This window comes from Alligator sinensis, unplaced genomic scaffold (assembly GCF_000455745.1).
Source record: "Alligator sinensis unplaced genomic scaffold, ASM45574v1 scaffold325_1, whole genome shotgun sequence".
NCBI lineage: Eukaryota > Metazoa > Chordata > Crocodylia > Alligatoridae > Alligator > Alligator sinensis.
The window spans coordinates 1,963,106-1,986,770 of NW_005842118.1; the positions used below are offsets into that span (position 1 = coordinate 1,963,106).

The window sequence follows — 23,665 nt, forward strand, 5'->3', positions numbered from 1 at the left end:
GGAAAGAGCCCAAGCAGTGAGTGGGGAGCCCCAGCTGCTGGTTACCAGGGCAACCAGAGGGAGCTAGTGGCCCACACCTGCCAGAGGTCAGCTGACCAGAAGGGGTAAGGCCTGGCCCACATATAAACCCCAGGGCTGAGGCCAGGATGGCAGTTCCCTGCTGGCAGCTAAGGGGGAAAGAACTCTGTCTGAGCAAGCAAAGGGGAGAGGCCTGACTACATGAGCAGCTCCTGATACTGGTAAGGGATGGAGCACCCCTGGGGTGGCTAGAATTATGTTATAGCCAAGGGGCTTGTGTTTTGTTTGCTATTTAAAACCGGTGGCTTGGGTGAGGCTATTAGGGGAAGGAGGAAGCCTCATAGGGGATCCACGGCAACATGGGGACCCCAGCACCAGAGAGGTCACAGCATTTTGGGTGCACTGACCCCGGCGCCAGAGAGTATGCAGAGTGAGACAGGGCCACAGAGAGCCCGAGCACTTAGAGAGGGCGCAGAGCAAGACAGGGCTGCGGAGAGCCCAGGGAGGACCAGGAGGCCACATTATAACAAGGCCAAGACCGAACAACGTCAGTTCCAGCAGCGAGGCTAGGGGCGTGGTAAAGGGGTGGTTGGAGCCACGCATAGCCCATAAGATTAGGGTGCCCTGAAACACCCATTGCAGAACGGGACCCACAAGGGGTCCAGGAGCCCACGGGGTCAGAGTACAGCAAAACTGTGTCCAAGAAGACGTAAAGGCAGCCTCCCTAATATATATTTTACATCAAAGATGTGGCGGGGGAGAAACGAGGGTGCCCTTTGGGCCAACTTGGCATGGTAAGGGGGCCTTGGGGAGATCATGGCCATCCTGCAGGACCCCGCGCCTCTTCACTGCTCTACCTCACTTCTGAAGCCCCTGGTTTCCTGGAATCCTTCTGGTCTGAATTTAAATCTGCAAGTGAATTCACTTGATTGATACCGATCTAAGGGCAGAAGGCTTTAAAATCAATTTGGGTTGATGGCAGATGATAATGAAAAAGAACAGAGCTTTTAAAAGACAGACTTTTTATACTATGTATTTACAGCAAAGCAGTTTAACATCTTAAATGTAAATTAGTCAATGCTCTCTCGGAAGTGTTAGAAATCTGATAGAGTGTCCAGGACATTTAGTAGAGATATTTTTAAAAGGCTTTTCACTACCCACATTTACAGACCATCAGTATATCTCTGTTAGAGGGAGCTAGCACATGGTTCAAACAGAAATCCAAATCCAGCTACATGAGTCATGGTACAGTCCACAAAATCCAACCCAAAATACAAATCCAGTTCCACCCATGGTCAGCAGAGATCCTTCCCTTCAAAAATACATCTTATGGAGGCATCAGAAAGTGGCCAGACTTTTCCACAGAGCTAGCTAGCTATGTTGATTTTGTTTTCCAAGTTCTCCACATGGGTGATATTAAGGGGGGAAATGGAGTTGATAGAGAAGAATTTAAGCTTTCCTGTTGGAGAACTTCAATCTCTAATCTCTGGAATTCTTAACAGTAGAGAGCAGAGGTGTAACTTCAAGTTTTGGTGCCCTGGCAGATGCGAGGCAGGGAAGGGAAGCAAGTATCTACCTCCTTGTGTAGGTGCTGCCGCAGTTGTGGCAGCAGGGTGAGTTGCACTGCCTCAGTGCAAGCTCCCCAAACATGGGCCACTGGCAGCAGCAGCACACATGCTCTCCAGTCTCTCCAGATTGACACCTGGGGCTCTCATCCCCATACCCCAACCCCAAATTATGCTACCAATGGGAAGGTCAGTACAACATAGGTTGCCTCAGAGGTTAAGCAGTGAACCTCCCAAACAAACAGGAGTGTATGCTTCAGAACCCTGCTCAGAATACAGGCAAGCAGGAAGAGGTTCAGGTCTTTGGATTTTGATTTTTTTTTTTTTTTCCCCCCCCCCCCCCTCTTTTGCCATGTTTTGTAATTTGGAACAGAAACCTAATGCATGTAATGCAACATACAATTCTGCATTTATTCACCCTATTATCTAGAGGGCACACTTAAAGAGTAGGTCTTGTTTTGCTTTATTTTAAAGAACATATTTTATTCTAAAGCAAGTGCCTCTTACTGCAGACTGTACCATAGGATACTCAAACTTGATGCTGTTATGTGTCCTGGCCTATATTTTATGACATAGGAATGCATTTAAGGCTACAGTTAGTTCTTATATTTAGTTGTCAAACGCTTGGGACTACTTCTAAAAAGGTAAACCACATCCATGTACTAGAATTTACTGCTGAGGACTCTTACACTTTTACCTTCATCTTTACTCTACTGGATAATCTTCCTTAAAACCTTTTTAAGATGCTAAATAAGGTGTGGTTACAGGTAGTTGATTATGCTATCAAAAAGAGAGAACCTGCTTTTTGTGCTGTCAAACAACACTCCAGTTTGCCTCCAATTGTATTTTAATTTGGATGTAATCCTCACTTCTGGATCCTTGTTCTACCTGCAATTTTATCTAACCTGCTCACCATGTTCCTTTTGTCTTATGTATGGGTTTGTATACATTAATTTTAAACTGCTTTTAGAAAAAGAATAGAGGCCCTTGTTTTAGAGTTAATTGCAGTTAATTATTGACTAAACTTCAGAACTAAACACGTAGTCAAATACACTGTTATTTGTTTCTGCCAACATAGAGTTACTCTGTTCATGGACACCATGTATCCCCTTACCCTGATCATTTATATGGGATATTATTAACTATACCCTTAATGTGAAAGTTTCCTTTTTAAAAACAGGAAAAGTAACTGATCAGATATATGGAATTATGATTTGTGGTAATTACCATTTATAAAAGATGCATTTAAGTTTTTTAAATATACACATACGCCTTTAAGCGCACACACCATTTTAAAGTCTACATTCAAAACCAAATAATTGCAGCTATTATCACTAAGCAGGGGGGAAATGTTCATCTTAGTTTTTTGCAGTAACTGTTGACTGCATGCTAACATTTTAAAATGGCTCATAGAAGATAGGCAGAATAGGAACTGAAATAGAATAATACTGTGCTGGACACCTACTTGCTTTGTTCTTCCCATGGCTGGCACTAACGGTATTTAATAGAGCTATCTTCTTGGAAAGAGATTGAACCACAGCTAGGTATTTCTGTTTTGTTTTCCCTGCTTTCCTAGCAGAAAGCATGTTAAGCAGTTAGAAAAAACTTGCCCCATTTCAAGATATTTGATCCCATTATTACAGGCATGAAAACCAATTCTTAAAAGCCTGATTTATTTGGAGTTAGATTTTAACTTTAGCTAAAGGGCAGCAAGAGAAGATGCTTTTTTTCCAGCCCTCAGTGTTAAAGGGCCCATGACATTTTTGTCAGCCCAAACTATTGTGGCACCTATTTAAATTCCCATTAAATACTTGGGAGGAAAAAAATAGAATAAATAAAAGCTGCTAATTTTTCTCTTACCCCCATGTTGACTCCCTTGGTAGCAGAGGCATTGCAAGCCCAATAAGCACTGAGGCTGGGAGGGAAAGGGAGTGCAGGGGGGGTATACCAACCACCGTAGATGGGGGGGAGGGGGGGGAGGTTACATGGGCAAGGGGAAGAGAACACTTACCTTTACCTTCCTGGTTACTGCTGCCACTGCCATAGCAGCATCAACTGCACTCCAGAAGCAATGACTCCATGGCTGAGCTCTCCAAGAGCTGACCCTGGCACACCCTTCACTCCCCCTATGCCTCACATACATATCAAGTGCAGGGTTGTGCCTACTCTGAGAAGAGCTCCTGAGGGTGAGTGGAGGAGCACCATTCTGCTAGCTCCATTCACTCCCCTATCCCCCAGATGCCTGACTCCTTTGGGTGGGCAGGGCAGCACAGGGCTACCCCTGCCATGGCAAAGACTCCCAGGTGCAGATACTGGCACCCCCTTCTAGTTGGCACCTGGGAGTGCTCACCCCATCCTAATTACACTACCAGGGTGCACAGAAAGGCCTATGCCTTTTCTAAATTACCAAGTTCTGAGACCAGATCTGAGTAGGGACATGAAAATATTACTCTGTAGCTAACATATGCCAGCAAAACCCTCACTGTGGACACAGTGCTTCCAGCAGAACTGCTGTTATTCAGGAGAGCTGGCAAAGCTCTGGCAGCATTACAGGCCTCCATAGTTAAAAGCAGCAGCATCCCTGTAGCATATAGGGATATCTTTATATCGGGTCTCTTGGGAAAGCTACTGTCATGGGGACTAGAAGTCTAGAATGTGTTATGGGAGCATCTATAAATAGGGTGACTATACATCCGAGTTTAGCTGGCATCACGGTATCCTGGGTGGTTGGAGAAAATTCAGACAAGTCCTTGAATCACAGGAGCATGAGATGCAGTTCAGTGGGGAGGCGATTGGCATGGTGTGCCGGGCTGGCAGGTGGGCTGGTGTGGGGCAAGAGTGCTGCTGTGAGCACAGGCAGCTTATGTATGCATGTGCATGGTGCCCCTCTGACCACAGCACCTTGGGCAGTTGCCCTCCCTTAAGACCAGCACTGTGCAGCAGACAAGTTCACCCCACCAAATTCTTTTCTCAAAGCTGAGAGAGCATCTTAACACTATTAGAAAAACATTGAGAAAAGAATTTGGCAGGGTGAACTTGTCTGCCTCACAGGCCAGCCTTAAGGGTGAGCAACTGCCCAGGGCACCGTGGTCAGGGGGTACCACGTGCACACACATGCATGCACACACACATGTGAGTGGCCTGTACTCACAGCAGTGCTCTCTCCCCACTCCACCCCAACTGATCCCCACCCCAGGCAGGAGGACCAGTGCCCAGCCCAGCCTGCCCTCTGCCTCCAGCCACTGCTCAGGAAGAACCAGGCCAAGGACATGTGAGCAGGGTGACACCTGCTCCACCGGTACCTGCCTGCCCACCATCCTGGCGCACTATACAACCCTGCCTCCCCATGAGACTGTATCCTACACCCCTACCTGCCTGCCTCTGCCTGCAACAGTGCTGCTGATTGGAGGTGGGGTGGTGAAAAGAGGGAAACAATGTCCTGGATTTCCTTTAAAATATGGTCACCCTATCTATAAAGAAGGTAGCCAGATTCTTCACACTGAGTTTCTAAGCCTAGGGGCCACAGCATCAGGAAGCTATTCCAGCCCTTCTATGACAACTACAGAATCAAATGGCCCTAGCATATTCCTCTAGGGACAATTTACAGTTTGCTTAAGATACCTGCATGACAATGGCACAGCATCACAAAAGACCATAACACAACACAGAATCTGGATCAGAATGCAAGGTTCTTCCAACCCTCCTTATCCCACCTGAAAAAAAATAAGTCTGCTCTACTGGGACTTGTGTACGATGATGTCCTAGATGGAAGCAGAGTGTTGTAGAGCTTAGCTGTTGCTTAATGTACATCTTGCTCCCCCAAGGTTTCATTGCTATATTCAGGATTTTAACTTCCATATTTTATGTGGAAAATTACACACAATTTATTTGTCCATATTTTATGTGGAAAACGCACACAATTTATTTTCCCCACACGCACATATAGAAGTTGTGCCCACAGGTTTTCTGATCATTTTTTGACAAATCAAAAAAAAATGGAAGTACTGTTTTAATCATATAGACTGAGTAAAGAGATGCATTCAGCAAAAGTAATAACTAACATAAGACAAATTAACAAGCAGTCACATATGTACTTAAATGAAACAACTTTCCTGTTTTTATTTTTTATCTATAACTATTACTTTGCATATAAAAATTAAAAAGGTATCAACACAAACCCAACATCTTTGTAACAATTGTTTAAAATAAAATTTTCACCAAGTCATTTTTGTCACTTTTCCAGTCAGACATTTTATCCTATGCCTATTAATGAAATATTTGTACTCTTTAGCAGCATCAAAGATTGTGCATTATAGTTACATTTTATTCCTAATTTCAGTCCTCTGTGTTTCTCTGGACTCCTGTGTATCATTAGTTGTAGAAGAATGCCCTGTGCTTCTGTAAAATTATTAAAGTACTAAATTAAAAACATCTTTTACAAAAAGCTATGGGAGTAGAAGGCGTTTTTTAAATCTGAAAAGAATATCTTATCCAGCATGTCTGATTTTTTTTTTTTTTTTTCCTTGTTTACCTTCCCAATCATCATCTACCTCCTTATCTCAGTTTTTTTCCCCCTGAAATACTTTAAATAACTCCCATCCCTTGATGATCAGAAGAGAACACCTAAGGGTATTCCAGGTTCTCTAATAAATATGTTTACTCGGATAACTACAGGCTGCTCAAACTCGCACAATTCAACAATTAAAAACAAGCCTCTGGAAGACCCTGGATTCAGTCCAGTCTTTGGAACATATATACAGAATTAAACACACAGAAATCAATGTTATTTCAAAAAGAGTAAAAATTCCAGAAAGTCTGGAACCCATGGTTCTTTCTACCTGATAGCTGTATTCAGAGGTCAAACAGGGAGCATAAACTAGGTGTCCTGTGAATCAAAGATATAGGCAGAAGCAGAGATCCATATATAAAAATACAACAACAGACTATTGTACAAGAGCCTCCTTGCACATTTTGACTTAGGTTAAAGAACAATTCCTCTGTCTCTCACCCAGAAATGAAGACAGGAACACCTCTTCTCAATTTATTTTCTTTTGAAACATTATCTTGGAACTGTGAATGCTCAGTAACTATGAAAGTCAGGCTGTTTTTATTTGTGTAACAAAATATGAATAGAAGCCTTTGAATATTTTCAAATTCAGAATTCTGGTTTTAGAAAGTTTTTGTTTTCTTTAAAAATGTTGGTTTAGTTGCATCTTTTTTTATTAGGGGAGGTAGGGGGATGGTTAAAGCCAAGACTATTTTTTCTCCATCGTTTTTCCCTGTCTGTACACTAAAGCCTGAAGTGCTAGCTCTAGGTATCAAAAGGCAGTACAATGACTATGGACAGCTGCACCAATAGCATAGCTCCATGCATCTTTCACCTTTGACCAGAAAGTTGATCAGGCCTAAAGGATATGGGAACCAACATACATGGTGCTGCTAAGTTAAACAGGAAGAATATCTGTAAAAGCTATTGCAGTTCTATGCAGCAGAGCCATCTATGAAACTTTGCAGAAGGTAGAGATAGTGAAGAGTTCAGAAATATTGAAAAATTCAATGGTGCCTCAGGTCCAGTTGTTACATGAGTTAGCGTTAGGGAACCTGGAAGACAGCAATAGAAATGGCTGGGAAGAAAGATCTGCTGCAGAGTAATCGAAGTAAATCTAGTATTAAGGCAGGGGTAGCCAACTTGTGACCTGAGTGCCAGAAATGGCATGGGCAGCCTCTGTTTGTGTCACATGATATATAATGGAGGGAACAGGCAGTACAGCAGCAGACAAGGCAGGGAGCACAGGGCAGCAAACAGAATGCAGAGCAGGAGACTGGGTAGGGAGCACAGAGTAGGGAACAGAAAGCAGAGCACCAGATCAGGCAGAGAGCACAGGGTGGGGGACAAAAAGCACCAGAGACTAGGCAGAGGAAGGGGATCAGAGTGACACTTGGGGAGGATGTGGCATGCCTGCCAAAAAGGTTGGTACCACTTTAGGTAATTCACTTTGCATACAATGGGCCTAGGTTCAGTCTGACAGACCAAGAACTTGAACTTTGGTCCCCAATTGGGCCCCTAATAACAAGACAGTTGGCTACTCTGGGGTGGATCTCTTTCTCCTAGAAAGAGCAAGGAAGGAGACAAAGTTTCTCTCCATTTCAGCATCTCCAACATCTCGTACAACAAATTTGTTTCAGATACTCCAGATTTACCACTGTAGTCTAATAACAGGATTATTTCACCTCTGTGATGCTCTAGGGATCACTACCAGGAAGCACACCCTGTCCATTCCCTGCTGATCTGTATGCACCAAGTTCTAGAAATGAGACAGTCACCTTAGATTGGCACTGAGCATCCTTGAACACTGGTTCACAAGGAAGGGTAATTTTCAGATCCCTGGCTACTCTTTGCTAATCGTATAACAGCAATAACCTCATCCACTTTTTTAGCATTTATAAATGGCTAAGAGGTTGCAATCTATTCTTGTAGAAGCACTTGGCCAGTTATCCATGCTTTTTTCACCTCAACTTCAGACTATTACAGTACACTCTGTTTGACTGCCCCTTAAAACCATTTAGGTATAGAAGCTGGTGCAAAACAGAGTTGTTTGCTTGCTCACAAGGCAAGGCCTCTCACTCAGCATACAACAGCAGCATTTCTAGGAGCTGCAGAGACTGCTCACTGGTACTGAGATGGAGTCAATCCCACAGCTCCAGCCAAGCAAAAGCAGCCAAGATGGATCAACCTCAAGGGCCCGGGGAAAGCATTCTGCAAGGCTAGGGACAGCTGTTCTACATAAACTGATTTAAGTGATCAGAAACTGGTTTAAACCTATAACAGAACAGACATTCAGTGCACAATAACCAGTTTCAAAATGGGCAAAACCAGTTTGAGATAAACCTGGTAACATGTAGGATCAAACTTAACTGATTTGGCTCAAACCAGGTTACACATACACATCCAAACCTGCCTAGGCACATGCATACCTATCACCAATTCAAGCACCTACACACTACACATTAAAAATTAGACAAATCAGTTGTCAATACCTACACACTCAGTACACATATGCAGATCACTAACTCATATATTGCACACATGATGACATATATGTATATTCACCAATCCACACACACACACAGGTGAGGTCCTAACTTGGATGGTATGGTATGTATGTGTGTGTTTGGGGTACTTGAAATACCTGGGGGAAGGTTAAGATGAGAGAGAAAGTGTAAGGAGTAAAAGTTGCCAGAACTGGGATTAGAACTGGTAGAAGCTGGGCTGAGGAAGTGAGGCTTGGAGTTACTTAAGGTTAAGTGGCCCCAGGCTTACTTGAGGTCACTGATACAAAGGAAAAAGCCCGGTGGCAAGGAGGAGACAGCCAGGAAAGAAACTGAGGCAGAAACCTGGGAGCTCAAAGGAAAAGGCAGTGGGGACAAGGCAATAACAGTGGCAGAGACCCAGGGAAGAGGCAATAATAGTGGCAGAAATCAGGGGAAAAGGCAGTGGGGATAAGACAGTGGCAAAGAAATGGGGGGTTTGTAGGCAGAGAGGAGCTCAGGAAAGGTATTGGAGGTGTCAATGAGCTAGAAGCAGGAGAGGGAGAAAAGAGACAGAAGTTAGAGGGGCGAGGCGTAGAGATTGGAGCAGGGCCAGAACCGTAGTAAAGCAAAACCCAACTTAGGGGTCCAAATAACAGTTTTATTAAACAGACAACATACGACACAGCCCCATGAAGTTATTGGTTTGCGTGCACTCACACGTATATACACAATGGCAGCAGGAGAAAGAGACTCAGTGGAAGGGTTGGAGTCCAGGTAGGGAAGAGAAGCAGAGTCCAAGTCCCTGGTTGAAGAGGGGGTGGGGGGTGATAGCTACCCATCAAGGCTGGAAACAGGTCCTTGTCCAGCAGGTGTTTTCCAGAGTGGGGGTCGCCAGCAGGGCCTCTGGGTGGATGGGTGGTGTGGCATGGTGCTGGTCCAGATGGAGAGGGCGTCCCAAGGAATCCATCTTCACTACCCCTTTTTATGGGGCAGACTACCTATGATCTCCTATGGAGAGGGCATGTCCAGGCAATGTCAGTCCTGTCCCAGAGGGCTCCAGGTGTTCTTACTGAGCATGTGCAGCCTTGGCACAATGATGGGTTGCCTCATCTTTTGTTTCTTGAATGCTGAGGGTGGTTCCAATGGCTGGGTCGTTGGTCCAGGCATTGGTTTTGATGGTCTGGTCATTCAGAGGGAGCTATTTTTAGACCTACTGCCATTGTCTCTCAAGAACCCTCATTCATCCCCATTCATCCCGGAACCAATTTACATAGGAGGGGTAGGTATGAGTCATAGGTTACAACATCAGGGAACACAAGGTAGAGGCTTGACATGACTTATGCTAACTTACATATGTAGCCCTAAATCATATAGTATCAGTAAAACAGTAATATAGAACAGTAAAAATCAATATAAACATAATAATTATACACTATAAAGAAGGGAAAAAAACCAAAACAAATACAACTTGCTACCCAAATAAAATGCTGAAGCTTATCCTGTGTCTTAGCTTACTTATACTTATCTATAGGGAATAGAGAGGGAGAGAAAAAAAAGTCAGAAATGGTTTGGGAACGTGAGGGAATGCATTTTAAAAGAAGAAGAAGAAAAAAGAAGAAACTGCGGGTTTTGCTACAAAGATTTTTGGTAGTTCCCTGTTGTATGCTTTCAAATTGCTGTGTTCAATACATGCTTGTTTCAAAGGACTTTTAGACTTTTTTCCCATCCTCACTCGTCAGGCAGGCAGCAGCTCCCCCCACCCCCTGCCTGGTGACTGGTGGCTGGTATCCTAGGTGTCCTGCTAGCCCCAGCTGGTACCTGGCCATGCCCCCTCTGCTCCATCAGGGAGGGGTGAGAGCCTTGGAGGTCATCTCTCTTCCCTTCCCTTTGGCAGTAGCCGGCAGGCATGCTCTAGCACCCCCTGGCTTCTGCCTTGAGCCACTGCAGGCATGTGCCTGCATTTCCTGATTGAACAGAGAATGTCTGTCCAGTTATTAATCAGTTTAAGCTGTGCAGCTTAGACTAACCTGCAAAGAGTGAATCAATTCAGGCTCAGGCTTTTTGAATGTCTGTCCCTAGCCCAAGGGTTTCAAGGTTAGATTTTACTCCCTCTCCCCTTGGTCTGAAACACCCAAATGTGGCTATTTCAGATGCACTGCAAAACAATGCCTGTTTGATAGTACCTTGAAGAGATCATTTCCATAACACCATAGGCCTTAAAGTATTTCTGTATGCAGCCATTTAGTAAAATTACTACTCACATGATTACTTTAGTGCTCTTGGGATATGATTGTATAACTAACTAATTATGAGAATGGGCAAACACCTGGGAAAGGCATATTTAGTTAATTAATAAAATGACTGAATATTTTTGGTTTATATTTTAAATAATTACTGTACTTAGGAACTATAGTTTATCATGAAGTATTTCTGCTTCAGGATCACAATATAATACTTTCTTTTTTTTTTTCCTTTCTGTTTCTATTAGTAGAGCTGGGCAGGAAATAGTTCTGACCTAAATAGTTCTAAGTGTTATAGTGTAAGAATTTGTCGATGTTCTTTGGGTAGATGTGATATATTTTATCAGACCAGCTGAATAGTTGTTAAAGTTCTTTGTACACTTTCAGATGCAATCACCCTTCTTCAGACATAGGGAGTCTCTGTGAGAGACTCTGCAGAGACTCCCTAAGCCTGTAGTAGGGCGATTGCGCCCTAAAGCTTGCAAAAAAACTCCCCCCTCCCAACTACTCAGCTGATCAAATAAAAGGTCTATCACATCTACAAGACCTACACAGCTGCAACCAAAAACCCAGCATAATTTGTCCATTTCACACTGGAAAATAAAGAAAGAAGGAAAAAAGAAAACACCCTGTCTTCATTTGTGAGAAGACATGCCCTCTGCAGAAAAGCCAGGAAAGCCCAGTGGATGAGGCACTCAGCTGGTAATGTGGGACACCCACATTTAAGTAACTTTGGATCACTTGGAGCAAAGACCTAAACTTGGATTTGTTCCACTAGTTATTCTGTGGTGAGGGTCTCTTCCCCCAATTTTGATCCCCACAAAATTCTATTCTGAATCCAAGAAGCCTCCCAATAAAAGCATTCTCAAAACCAACCTTCTCCTATTAAGAATTTCAGTTTTAAGAAATCTTCATTTTCTGACAAGAGCATTTAATCAAAGAAGAAATTTTCAACCAGGTCTAGCTATCATCTGTGCCAGTAGCATCAGACATTTTAATTGCCTACTGTTTTAAACTCACTCAGGACATCTTATAATTAGGGATCTACTTAAATCAGGGTGAGATAAAGGGTTGTTCGCAGTCCACCTGCAGTGTGCAGAGTTGATATCTCTGGCATTTCACAGAGGTCCCACCCCTCAGCACTGATTGGCAGACAGGTCGCAGGGGAAAGGTGGGAATGAGAAGTGACCACCATCTTGATTGCTGGCTGCCCTTCATGCTGCCCTGCCCCTTGGTACTAATTGGTGAAGAGGATGCTGGTGGGGGAAAGGAAGAACAAGGGAGCAACAGCTGTCTTGTCTGCTGCCCTTCGTGCTGCCCTGCCAGCCGGCATCTTCCCCTTCCAGCAGTAAGGACTGTTAGCTCCCACTGGGGAGCCAGCATTTTATTTTTTATTACTTTTATTTTGTTGTTGATTTCATAGACAATCCTGGATTTCACAAAATCCATGAACCTGCAAATTAAATAGGTCCCTACTGATGGCTAAGAAATTATATTTAGAGGTTTTCTTTTAGGAATTGGCTTGTAGGTAAAGTAGATATGGATTAGAACAATGGTCCAGGAGAATAGCAAGGGTTAATTGGTTTCAAAAAGCCTGTTTGTGACACAGTTTCCTTTAAGGCCCACTGTGTCTGAAGCCAGCAAACACAGGCTGGGAAACTGAAGACATGCACCACACTGTACCATAACATCAGTGTACCCAAAGAGAGATAAGGGACTCCGTGGCATTGGTGCCAGGTCACAGTGCACAACTGCAGAACCCTTGGGATTTCCAGTTTTTTGGTGAACAAACCAAATTAGGAGGCCTGGTAAATGGCCAAATTAAGATGTGTGGTAAACAAAGGAATGCGCTGACGGGGCAGAACATAGACAATATGATGGCCACAGAGAAACCAATCAATGATGTCCAGGGATAAATAGCCAGAGGAGATAAAGGATACAAAAGGAGGGATTTCAGAGCAGCGAAGAGTCCCTGAGCAGGGAGCCCAAGGCCACCAGGGCACACCACCAGTCTGTCTCACCCACCCCACTGTGGGGGGAGGGAAGGGGATGGATCTCCGCTCTCGACTTCCAAACTGCTGACATCTGACATTTCAAGAAAGAACCACTGGGTGAAGCTCACATACTGGCTAGACATACCTTCCCTCTGTGACAGCCCTAGGACTGGTAGATATAGAATTGGGGTGGGTTATTTTGTTTGTCTTGCCTGCATTATTCTTATCTACTATCACTGTGTATCAATAAAATTTGCCTATTACTGAATGGAAAAGTCATGGTCAGTCTGAGGGTTTGGGCCTGCCCAGAGCAACATATCTGGGTCATAAATCCAATGACAACACCTACCTATAATGCATGTTCATTTTATTGTGTTTTTTTTCCCTCCGAAGATCCAATATTTTATTTCAATTATATCATATCATCTGCACTCCAAAGCATTCCATCTGACCCTTCCAAACTTATGCCTCTGCACCAAGTTCACATAAAATTAACAGTATTCTGAGCAAAATACTTCTTCAAAAATTACATCTGAAAAAGAATTATGATTTGTAAGAAAGACAAACAGTCACTTGGTCAAGCCACTCTCTAAGCCCTAGAGAAGGGGGCCAGCAACCTACAGCCCACAGAATGGATCCAGCCCATGGAGACACTGAAGTCAGAGTGCTTTGCCTGTGCTCATGCTGGGCCCAGGCAGTTTTCAGCTGCACCCATACCATAGCCACTTCTCCCTACCCCACCCCCCATCCCCTTCCTCTGGGTTGCAACATGGGTGCAGCTTCCAGGTAGGGGAATGGGTGGTGAGAGCAGGGAGAAACAATAGCAACACAGACAATTTGCAGCTGGCCAGCCTCAGTGCAGCTCCCCACAATCTGGAGGCTGCACTGTCTCCCCAACTACCTGGCCCTGGCACAAGTGCAGGGAAAGTTCCCCCCCCAACCCCCACACACCCCTGACAAGCCACCAAGGCCATGTGGCCCACATTAGATCATAATTGGGTTGTTCCAGCCCATGTCTTGCTAAAGGATGATGGCTATCATCCTGGAGTCTCATAACGTATGTGCAAGTCAAGTTGGTGCCATCACATCTTCAGAAGCTCAATGAATGTTTTTTGTGTTTGTTTGTTGTTGGGGGTTGTTTTTTGTTTGGGGGAAGGGGGCGGGGGCAGTGAATGGCTCTAATCATTCTAACAGAACCTGAGCTCAGGCCCCTGTTCAGGAAGATTAAACGGCATTTTGATGCTTTTCCTTACAAGAACATCAAGAATACACACACAGATCTTACTTTATCAAAGCCATTCGAAATTGTTCTCTTCCCCCTTCTTGGTACTGAATGTTTCCTTCTTTCAATTTTTATATCATCTGAAAATTGTACTGCTTCTCTCTTCGTTTCATGTCAAGGAAACAAATTAGTCTCAATATTGAAACTTGTGAAACTGGCTCTCCACTAATCTTTTCTGTCCATCTTTCACTACTACAATTGCTCTCTCTTTCTGTACCCAAGACATCTCCCTATTCATCATACAGCTCAATCTCACAGTACTCTTACTGACTTTGAAAATTACCCATACCCTAGGCCAATACTGGATACAAGGGTGGCAGCTGTGATGAAGAGGGTACATTCCATCTGTAAATGTCACCGGGATTAGACTACTAAAATGTACTCTTGCTTCCCAAGGTGCCTCTCAGAAGGTGAAGTTATTCCAGAATGCAGCAACCCATCAGGGGACCTACAATTTTCATTGTGCATACCATAACATTGTTGCTCAGTCCTAGGTGCCTCTAAGAGTCATGACAGAATAGGTGCTGGGGTATTTTTGGTTTTTTGTTGTTTTTACTGGGCAAAAAAAACACCTTGATTGCTATGGGTACTGAGAGACTGTTTCTCTCATTGGTTTTGTGATGTATTGTTCATTAATACTAAATACAAACAGTCAAAAAGCCCAAGGCTGAATTGATTCAATCTTCACAAGTTAATCTAAACTGCATAGATTGTACCAATAAGCATGTGAAGAGACATTCACTTTTGATTCTGGAAATGCAGCCACATGCCTGAAGTGGTCCAGGCCAGAAGCTGGGGGGGGGCACCAGAACATGCCTCCCTGCTCAGGTGGAGCAGACCACTTGAGCAAAGGCTAGCCCACCCACCCTGAGAGGGGGAATTTGTGGGGGGCAGGGGCTGCAAAGCATCCTGGGATGCTGGGGGACTGCAAGTTAACTTGAATCTGACAGGGATCTGGGACAGAAGTTCAATAAACTGAGTTAATTAACTCATTTACGTCTGATACTACATCCATCCAAGTTTATCTTAAACTGGTTCCAGCCATTTTGAAAGCAGTTTATGTGCACTGAACTTCTGTTGTTGCAGATTTGAACTAGTTTCCAATCATTTATACTAGTTTATGTATAATTTCTGTTCCTAACCCTAGTGTTGTATGGGGTACCATTTCCTTAAACATTGTAACTTCACATGCATACATTCAGTTTCTCCTGGGAAAGTCATTGCTCTCCCAGCAGAAGCCATAAGCATACAGATGTTCAGGATTTTTCTCCCATAGCAAACATGGCCACTCTAGGTTTAAAAAAGAACAACAACAACAACAACCTGGGAACAACCAGGTCTAAATCACTCCCAGAAAAATTTCTCCTGACAAGTGAATGTCTCTACACATTCTCATCTAAGAGAAGACACAGCACGGTCCTCCAGCCTCTCAGGGAACTTTGTTCTCCTCTCCCCGACACGCCTCCCTAGGAGGCAGTGGGAGCATCTACACAATACACTAACTGTGCAGTAGCCTGTCACAGCATGGACAGTGCTAATATGCTACTGCACAGTATTAGGCTGCCATGTATTAGTAGCATTACTAAAAAGGCATTTGCTGGTGCTACTGCACAGTAACTCTGGTTACTGTGTATTTATTTAGTACTTGGATATACAAGTACTAAATTAAATGTGCAGTAACCACTGAGCATTAATGAATGTGTAGATGTGCCCAGTGTGTTGCTCAGGCTTGACTCTACTGCTCCAGCCAAGCAGGGAACAAAATACAGCCCCTTCACAATCCCCACATTTTGCTGCGGGGGCTTAAGCCAACCCTGAGCAGTCTGGGTCAGCCAATCAGGGCTGCTCTGTATACTGCTGCCATATCTCCAGGCAAATGGTGGGAGCCTGCAAAGAATGCCAAGATACGTGCACAGGGTCTCCCTCACTATATAGCATCTGTATGGCAAGCCCTCTGCTCTTCAGGGTCTCAGTATCTGAATCTCTGTTCAGGCTTCTCTAGGTAAGTTGTTTGTTTGTTTTTTTCTCTCTATCAGAAAAACAGACCTGGAAGAATTCTCCCAGATCATTTGAACATGTATACACAGCCTGTGTGCACTTCCCCAGACACCAGGCTCACTTTCAGTTTTGGTTCCTGCTCAGAACAATCAAATCACCAGCCCTGATTGTTGTATTAGGCTCTCTTCCTTATGGCAGTCTAATCACCTCCACTGTGAAGTCACAGATATAACAGTTCTGCATTTCACAATTACAATTAGTGGAAGCAGTTGAGTTCAAAGTCCAGGAAAACAGTAGTCTTCAGATTCTCAACTCTGAAATATGCATCTCCACTGATCCACAAGTATTTAGGAAGACAAGCTGAGGAAATTTGTTATCTGCAGTCTGACAGACATATGAAACAAGCATTAGTTATAGTGATATGGGTGGCTAGCAGTGGATTTTAGCTGGCTAATCACTGATTGTTGCATTAGAAGGGAAGTCTAGAGCTAACATAGCTTCTTCTTGTATTAATTTTATTGATTCTTATATTTTTTCATCAACCTCTGTTCCATCAGTGATACAAGCCTTTACTGCCCATCTCTGGCAAGTACGCTTTTTACCTCTTATGTGCAGGACAAACTTAATCCTAAAAAGTTAAAGAAAATAACATTTATCCTCTTTTTAAATTTTTAAAAATGCAACTGCCCTACTGCCTAAAAAAATTGCCTTATCATAACAGCTAAGCAGGAAATGAATTTACATTGTTCACAGTGGTTGCCTACTCAGAAAAACAAACCCATTCTACTATTATTTCATCCCTTCTCACCACCTGTTTGTTTCATCTACTTGCTGGTGTGCTTTGACACAACCAGGATTATAAATTCTTTGCATGGAATTATTTTTTTACTACCTTTTTGTATAGTACAAGAGAATGCATCAAAATTTGATGCAACTTCTTTCCCCACATTGAAAAGTGCCATTCATTGAAAGCCAAAATGTTTCAAAGGAAAAAAATGTTTGATAAAAACTTACTTGGGAAATTTCTTGGGTTCATGATGGAAAGAAGAGATCAACCTCCCATCAGTTCAGTACACCTAGATGTGAAAGAACCAAGGTCAAGTCCCTGCTCTGACAGATTTGGATCAGGAACTTGCTGTTGATCTTTCAGGAGCCAAAAAATGAGGCATACTCAAACCATGTTTTTTGCCTGCTTGCCAAATCAGCAGTGAGCAGTGGGGCTGCCAAGAACCCTCGGCCAAATCAGGGCCCCTCAGCCAACCCTATGATTTAATTATGTCTACAGAACTAATGACACAATATATTTTGACCATTTTCTGCCTGGTTTCTTGTGCTTTTTAAACTTTATATATCATCTAGCAAAGTAGTGCACATTCCAATAAAGTTATACAAAGTTTTTGCTTTGATTGTAAATGGAATAATAAAGGACTGGGACCCTAACATATCAGTAAAACTTCCAATTCCTCTTTAACTGGAGAAAAATGGGTGTTGTATTGTATGCGATTATATACCACACCATTTACATCCCCCTTTTCAAAATCCTACAGCCACCCATGATACCAGATATTCTAAACAAACATGATTCTGACAGGCAGTGGAAATGACTTGTTTATAGATTCAGAACAGATTAAAAAAAAATTATGATTTACTCTCAACTTTTGCATAAAAAGCCAGTTTCACTCAATTATTCCTGCACCTAGCCCATTAATTTGAATTAGTGTGCATCTTTCAGAAACACCCTCCAGCCTTAATTTAAAAGGCTCAAAGTGGTTATGAATCCACTACATCTTGTAGTAGGTTCTATCAATAGTTAGTCATCTTCATTGTTATAATGTAGTTCCCTTCCAGTTTAAATTTTCCTGCTTACCAGTCAGGCCCTGGGCCTTATTTATAATTCTGTCTAGTTTAAAAGAGTATTCCAGTAGTGGGTAAGTACCTCTGCTTATAGGAACTTCTAGGTCTTAATCTTCTCTGAAATGAAAAATGACTGAGTACCTAACATTTCTCATCTGAAATGCATGTGTTCCTGGCCCCAAATAATTTTAATACATCTGCTCTAAACTTGTCCCAATTTTTCAGTGTTCTTTTTAAAATGCTATCTTTACTACTAGACACATTACAGTAATAAGTCTCCCCAAAGATATGTCCAATGTAGATAGGCGATGAGCACTTTGGGAAATAAAGTCACAGGCCCTGGTGCAGAGCACTTTGTTGAAAAGATGCATCCTTGCCTGGTAGAATCTTAAAAGATAGGTATGAACAGCTAAGAGGTTAAAAGAAAATATGCTTCTTCCCTTTCAGTATATAGAAATGCCCAGTATCAAAGCAAAGGTAAATAGTTTCTCTTGTTGGTCTTCCTTTTAAAATTGTTAACAATCTGAAAAATAAAAATGACCTATTAGCACATGAAAGTATAAGTGATATTGTTTGCTTCTTGGAAACCAAGACAAAATGGAAGACTGATTAACACAGGCCAGTACAGATGCTCAAAAAACCCAAGGAGAAATTGATCTAACCTACAAAGGTTTCTTTAAGTGGCTTGGGTTAGACTGGTAGCAAACAGCACACTTGTTCACCCTTTTGTAGAGGGGCATGCAGACTTCCTGCAAGGGCTCAGGCCAGCAGGTTGGGGGCATGCCTTCATGCTGCCCAGCAGGCCCTGAGGGCTCCCCAGGCTGCCAGAAACTACTGAGCACAGGCCACCCCTCATTGGCTGTTGGGGGCATGCTTGCCTGTGCCCAACCCCTATAGTTCTGGGACCCTGTAGCTGCAAGCCAAAAAAGCCTTGCAGCACCTCAAGTACCCATTGGTAGTGGCTGAGCTGCAGGTCATAAGGTTGCCTCCATGCAGGCACAGTCCCTACGTTCTGCCCCCTGCCACCACAGCCTACCAAAAGTGAACTACCCACAGCGACTTCTGTTCAGGTGGTTGTGGGGGTGGCGGAGTGTGGGCAGCTGCATGTTGAGGTCTGGGTGGCAGGGTGCCTGGCTCTGGTTACTGAGATGTGGCATGCAGGAGCCAGGATTGGGTTCCACAAGACTATGCCGAAGCATGGGGACATGAGGTTCTCCAATCTGTGTGCAGCCAGAGTCAGGCTCTATGGGGCTGTGCCCATGTGTGGGAGTTCTCCTCCATGTCAAATGCGTGCACAGTGTGGAGAGCTTTGTGATGGGGTGCAGGGGCACACAGTGTGGGGACATGGGTGCCTAGTCCCTGGGCTCATGTGAGGACTCAGCCTCCCCTTCCCCCCTCAACCCACCTGCCTCTAGCTGACAGATGGCCGGAGGCAGGGCTTGGGGGAGGGTCTGGGCTGGCTGGGCTCTGGGAGAGCTCAGGGGCAGGACCCACTGGGCACTTGGCTGGAACAGCTGAGCATGGGTAAAGTGCTAGCTCACTTCCCTGCAAGGGAAGGGTTGCAAAGGAGGCTGGAACACCAGAGGACAATGATCTAACTTGAATCGAAAGGGGACCTGGTACAGAAGTTTGACTCACTGATTTAACCTAAATAAATTAGAATTGAATGCACATTGAACCAGGACCATCTTAGACCAGGTTTTGCCATTTTTAGACCAGTCTACATGTGCCAAACTTCTGTATGCTTACAGGTTTAGATCAATTTCAAATTACATAGACCAGTTTGTGTGTAATGTCTGTACCTGGCCACAGCTGCTCCACCTTACGAAAGTATTTCCAAGTCAAAATGTAATTTGCTGCCTGTACTGTAAGTGTATCTGCTGTAATGATTAAAGTTTTATCTAAAATCATTTTTAAATGTTTCTGTAGATAGGAATGGTCAGAACATGATCTTATGAAGAACTAAAAATGTCACACACAAATAATTCAGCATAAATTAAAAGTATTTCACTACATATTAGCCTGAGGGCACACAACCACAATCAAATAAATAACATCTAAATTAAAATGTTGTTGTGGTGGTTTTGGGGAGAGGGCGTGGAGGGGAGGGAAGAAAGGGAAGGTTTTTAAAGATCTGTTGTCAGCTGTTATGTTACAGTATTGCTGAAGACATCTAAGCAAAACCAAAACTTCCTTTGAATGTGAGCCAATAGTGCTTACAGGCATATTAAAGGCACTGCTAACATTTAAAATTATTGCCGTGACTCAAGTTCTTTCAGTCTGATAAGTATTAAAATTCAATGTGACATATGCATATGTATTTATTACAACCACAGATTGTCTTATACTCCCATTATCAGAAATGGTCTTTTGACAAAATTGCCTTAAACTCATCATCGGTAGTCTTCTAGCTAGTCAGAAGTTAACTAACAGGAACAGTCTCACAGAAAAAGGTGATGAATGGTCACTTTGCGACATTAGGCAAAAATTTCAAGACATTCCACAGTAGCACTTAAAGCCTCATCTTGAAGCACAGGCTGCTGAATACATGAGCGACTGCAGGCACTATAATTAGAGTGACTCCCAGGAGCTGCTCTAATTAAAAAGTGTCCCCATCCCCACCCCAGAGTACATATAAAGATGCCCTTTGTGTCAACAATTTAAGAAGTTTGGTCAATGTTTATTAAGAGTCGGTCCCAATGTCATTTGAAAGAAGTCAGTTCTTTACCATCTGTCCTAAAAACTTTGTACCACAAGTTTAGGTTCCCTATAGTATTCTCACTCCTCAAAAATATACTATTATATATACACTATACTAGTAAATATACACTATTCTATATAGATACTTTACATATTTATGTATATGCCTACACACATGCAGAGATAAACCAACTAACAGCTCAATGCAAAAGTAACATGCATCAGGGCATTTTTACGTGTGCTGCAAGACAGGGCACAGGTACTTTAATTAATGAGCTGGGTTAATTAAAACTGCCTGTGCATCATGTGTATCAGCATCCCCACACTGAAAAGATGACAGTAGGAAGCTTTGAACTAAAGCTCAAACATGTTTTATTCCAAAGCACCCCCCCATCACCATTTTTTCACTACAGAGACACGTGGTGATGAGGATACATGTGATGCAGAAGGCTGCCAGAGCACGTCAATTTCCATGTTCAGTTAATCAGATCTGCTGCAATGCACTGGATTTTGAGTGCGTCAGAGCAGGCTCTGCAAACGTGTATAGGACACCCCTGTGTAAAGCCCTTTTGTGTTATTTTACCAGTAGATTAATCCTCCTGATTAATTCCCAAATAGGCAACAATGAATCAGCGTTTAACCAACAGGGTTACAAGCGTTGTCTTGCACATGATTTTTCTCAATGGTTTTAGCTGTTAGCAGTTAGAGAGAGGCCTAAACCAGAAAGCCAGATGCAAACAGTCCTTAACCCTGAAGTAGTTCAGATTCTAACCAGGTCTGAACTTTGCTGTTTGGGCTAATTTTCTTGGGGCAACCTTTCACAATAAATTGTTCAGTTTTCAGCGCAGAAAGTAGCCTGAAGCACACTCTGGGAGACCAATAAGCTATTCAAAGCTCTCAGTTTGCAGATTCTCCTGAAAATTCTACCAAGAGCTATACTGCACAGACTACTGCAACCAAGTGAAGCAGCAGCTTAAAAGATGAGCAAACAGAACAAGGGGCAGTGAAAAGGTGCAGCACATTGAAGTCTCCAGCTTTTTGTATGTTTAGTTTCAGCCCTTACCTAATTTACTTTTTTAAACCTGAATTAGCACCATATGCAAAAGAATATACATGTGAGGAAGCACAGAAAGCATGGATCTTCCCCTTCTATGTAGTGAGCTTCTTCAACTGAAAGCAGGGGAAAAAACAATCACTTTATGGTTTTATATGCTTATAATAGAGGGAAGAAGCATTATAAGGAGAATGTACTGCACTTGGCAATACAGTTAACTGTATAAAAGAGAGAAGGATGGGTTACTGGGGAGGCACTTCTACAGAAGACAATGAGACAAGGATGTCATGACATGACATTCAAAATGTTTTGAGAATCCAAACCAGAGAGATGAGGGTCAGGGTAGATGGAAGAGGGCAAAAATCTCTCAGGAAGTTCAGGAGTAAGCCCCAGCCAGTTTAAAAAAAAATAAAAACACAAAAACCCAACAACATACACACACTCACACACACTCATACACACTAACTGAGCTGTTTAGAAGTGAACTGAGGAATCTGACTGAAGTCTATTCAGAGTCTACCAGAGAAGCATTTGTTACTTGAAATTAAAAAAAGGTACTTTGCAAGGCAAAGGCAGATAATACCAACAAAAGTGGAGTTCTCTGAAGAGTGATTGCTGAATTGCTACCTTCTCACTGAGATAAGCTTTCCAACCCATTAGAGAACATTTATTACATTCAACATAATTATGAGATGGCATAATGCAGACACATTAGAAGCTAAAGCTACCATTGATCACTACCTGAAACACTGCCTTATAGTTACTAAGGAGCCCTATGTCAAAGGACATAAAAGGCCATACCATATTATGACAATCAAAAGAAAAAAGCTCCCATCACCAGAATGAAGCTCACTAATGCAACTTGCTCCCAGCCCTCCATAACACAAGGCCAAGTTACTCATGTGTTCAAGTATTCATTCTCCCTGAGCCAAATCCCAAGATTCAAACACTATAATCAATTACCTACTACATAAACAGAACTGAAAGGGATTTGCCCCAAAACAAGTGAAGAAATGTTTAACAATATTGACACCTAGTGGCAAAATTTTAAGCAACTGAAGTAAAATAAAGCCATGATCTTTATGCTACCAATATGTTTTTTTTAAGTTTATCACTTTTCAAGTGAGCTTTAAGACTAGGAAGCCCATTCTGAAAATGGGCCAAAATTGATGTTTCTAAGCAAGTTATAAAAAAGTTACAGAAAATAGCTTCCTATGAAAATTATGTTAAATATGTTTGACTTTGAACCTGCAACCACACATAGTGCTTAGTATCATTAAACATTGGAATAGTCCAATTTAAGTCCTTTGAAGACAAATCTAGTAAGCTTTTTAAAAAAAATTGGAATTTTGAATTTAAAATGTGTTTAGTATTTATGTGCACCTGTCAAATACACCAAATGCTTGATCCCCTTAACTTCTCTGGGTACAAGTCAGGATAGTCAGAATACAAAATGTTAATACCAAATATACCCCACTCAACTTTTTCATGGGCAGATGGAAGATAAGAATAACTGTAGCAGCTCAGAAACATTCTACAGAACCATGCCTTTCCTGTAGTTCCCTTTTAAGAACCTTATTTTTATGAGTAGTCACAGTGGCTTTGTCAGACAACAATCATGGAGAATAATCTACATGTTTTGTTGAGCCTGAGTTGCAAATAAACCCTACTTTTTCCCCTATACCCTTTTGTAAGTGGATGAAATGTATACTGACATCTAACACTATGAAATCCAAGTTCATTTGCATTTAACAATGTAAAATCAGTTTTGGTTGATATCGTATGATCTGTTGCCAACCGACAAAAAGCGTCACTTAACCAGATCTCCAATCTCTAACCAGAGATTCTGTGCCCTCCCACTTCACCTCTGTGTTCTTACCTGTTGACGTTTGTAAGCCAAATAATCTAGATTTTCCAGGTCTTTCCCT

The 23,665-nt window shown here is 42.7% G+C and overlaps 1 protein-coding gene across 1 annotated transcript in view; it reads right to left on the reverse strand.

Annotated features, from left to right (window-relative positions):
- The window catches only part of CTNNA3 (catenin alpha 3), a 1,539,787-nt gene that overhangs the window by 1,404,784 nt on the left and 111,338 nt on the right, over positions 1-23,665 (reverse strand). The window contains 1 exon segment of the mRNA XM_025205567.1: positions 23,617-23,665. This exon segment is cut by the window's right edge and continues 33 nt beyond it. Within this exon segment, the coding sequence (XP_025061352.1) occupies positions 23,617-23,665 (49 nt within the window).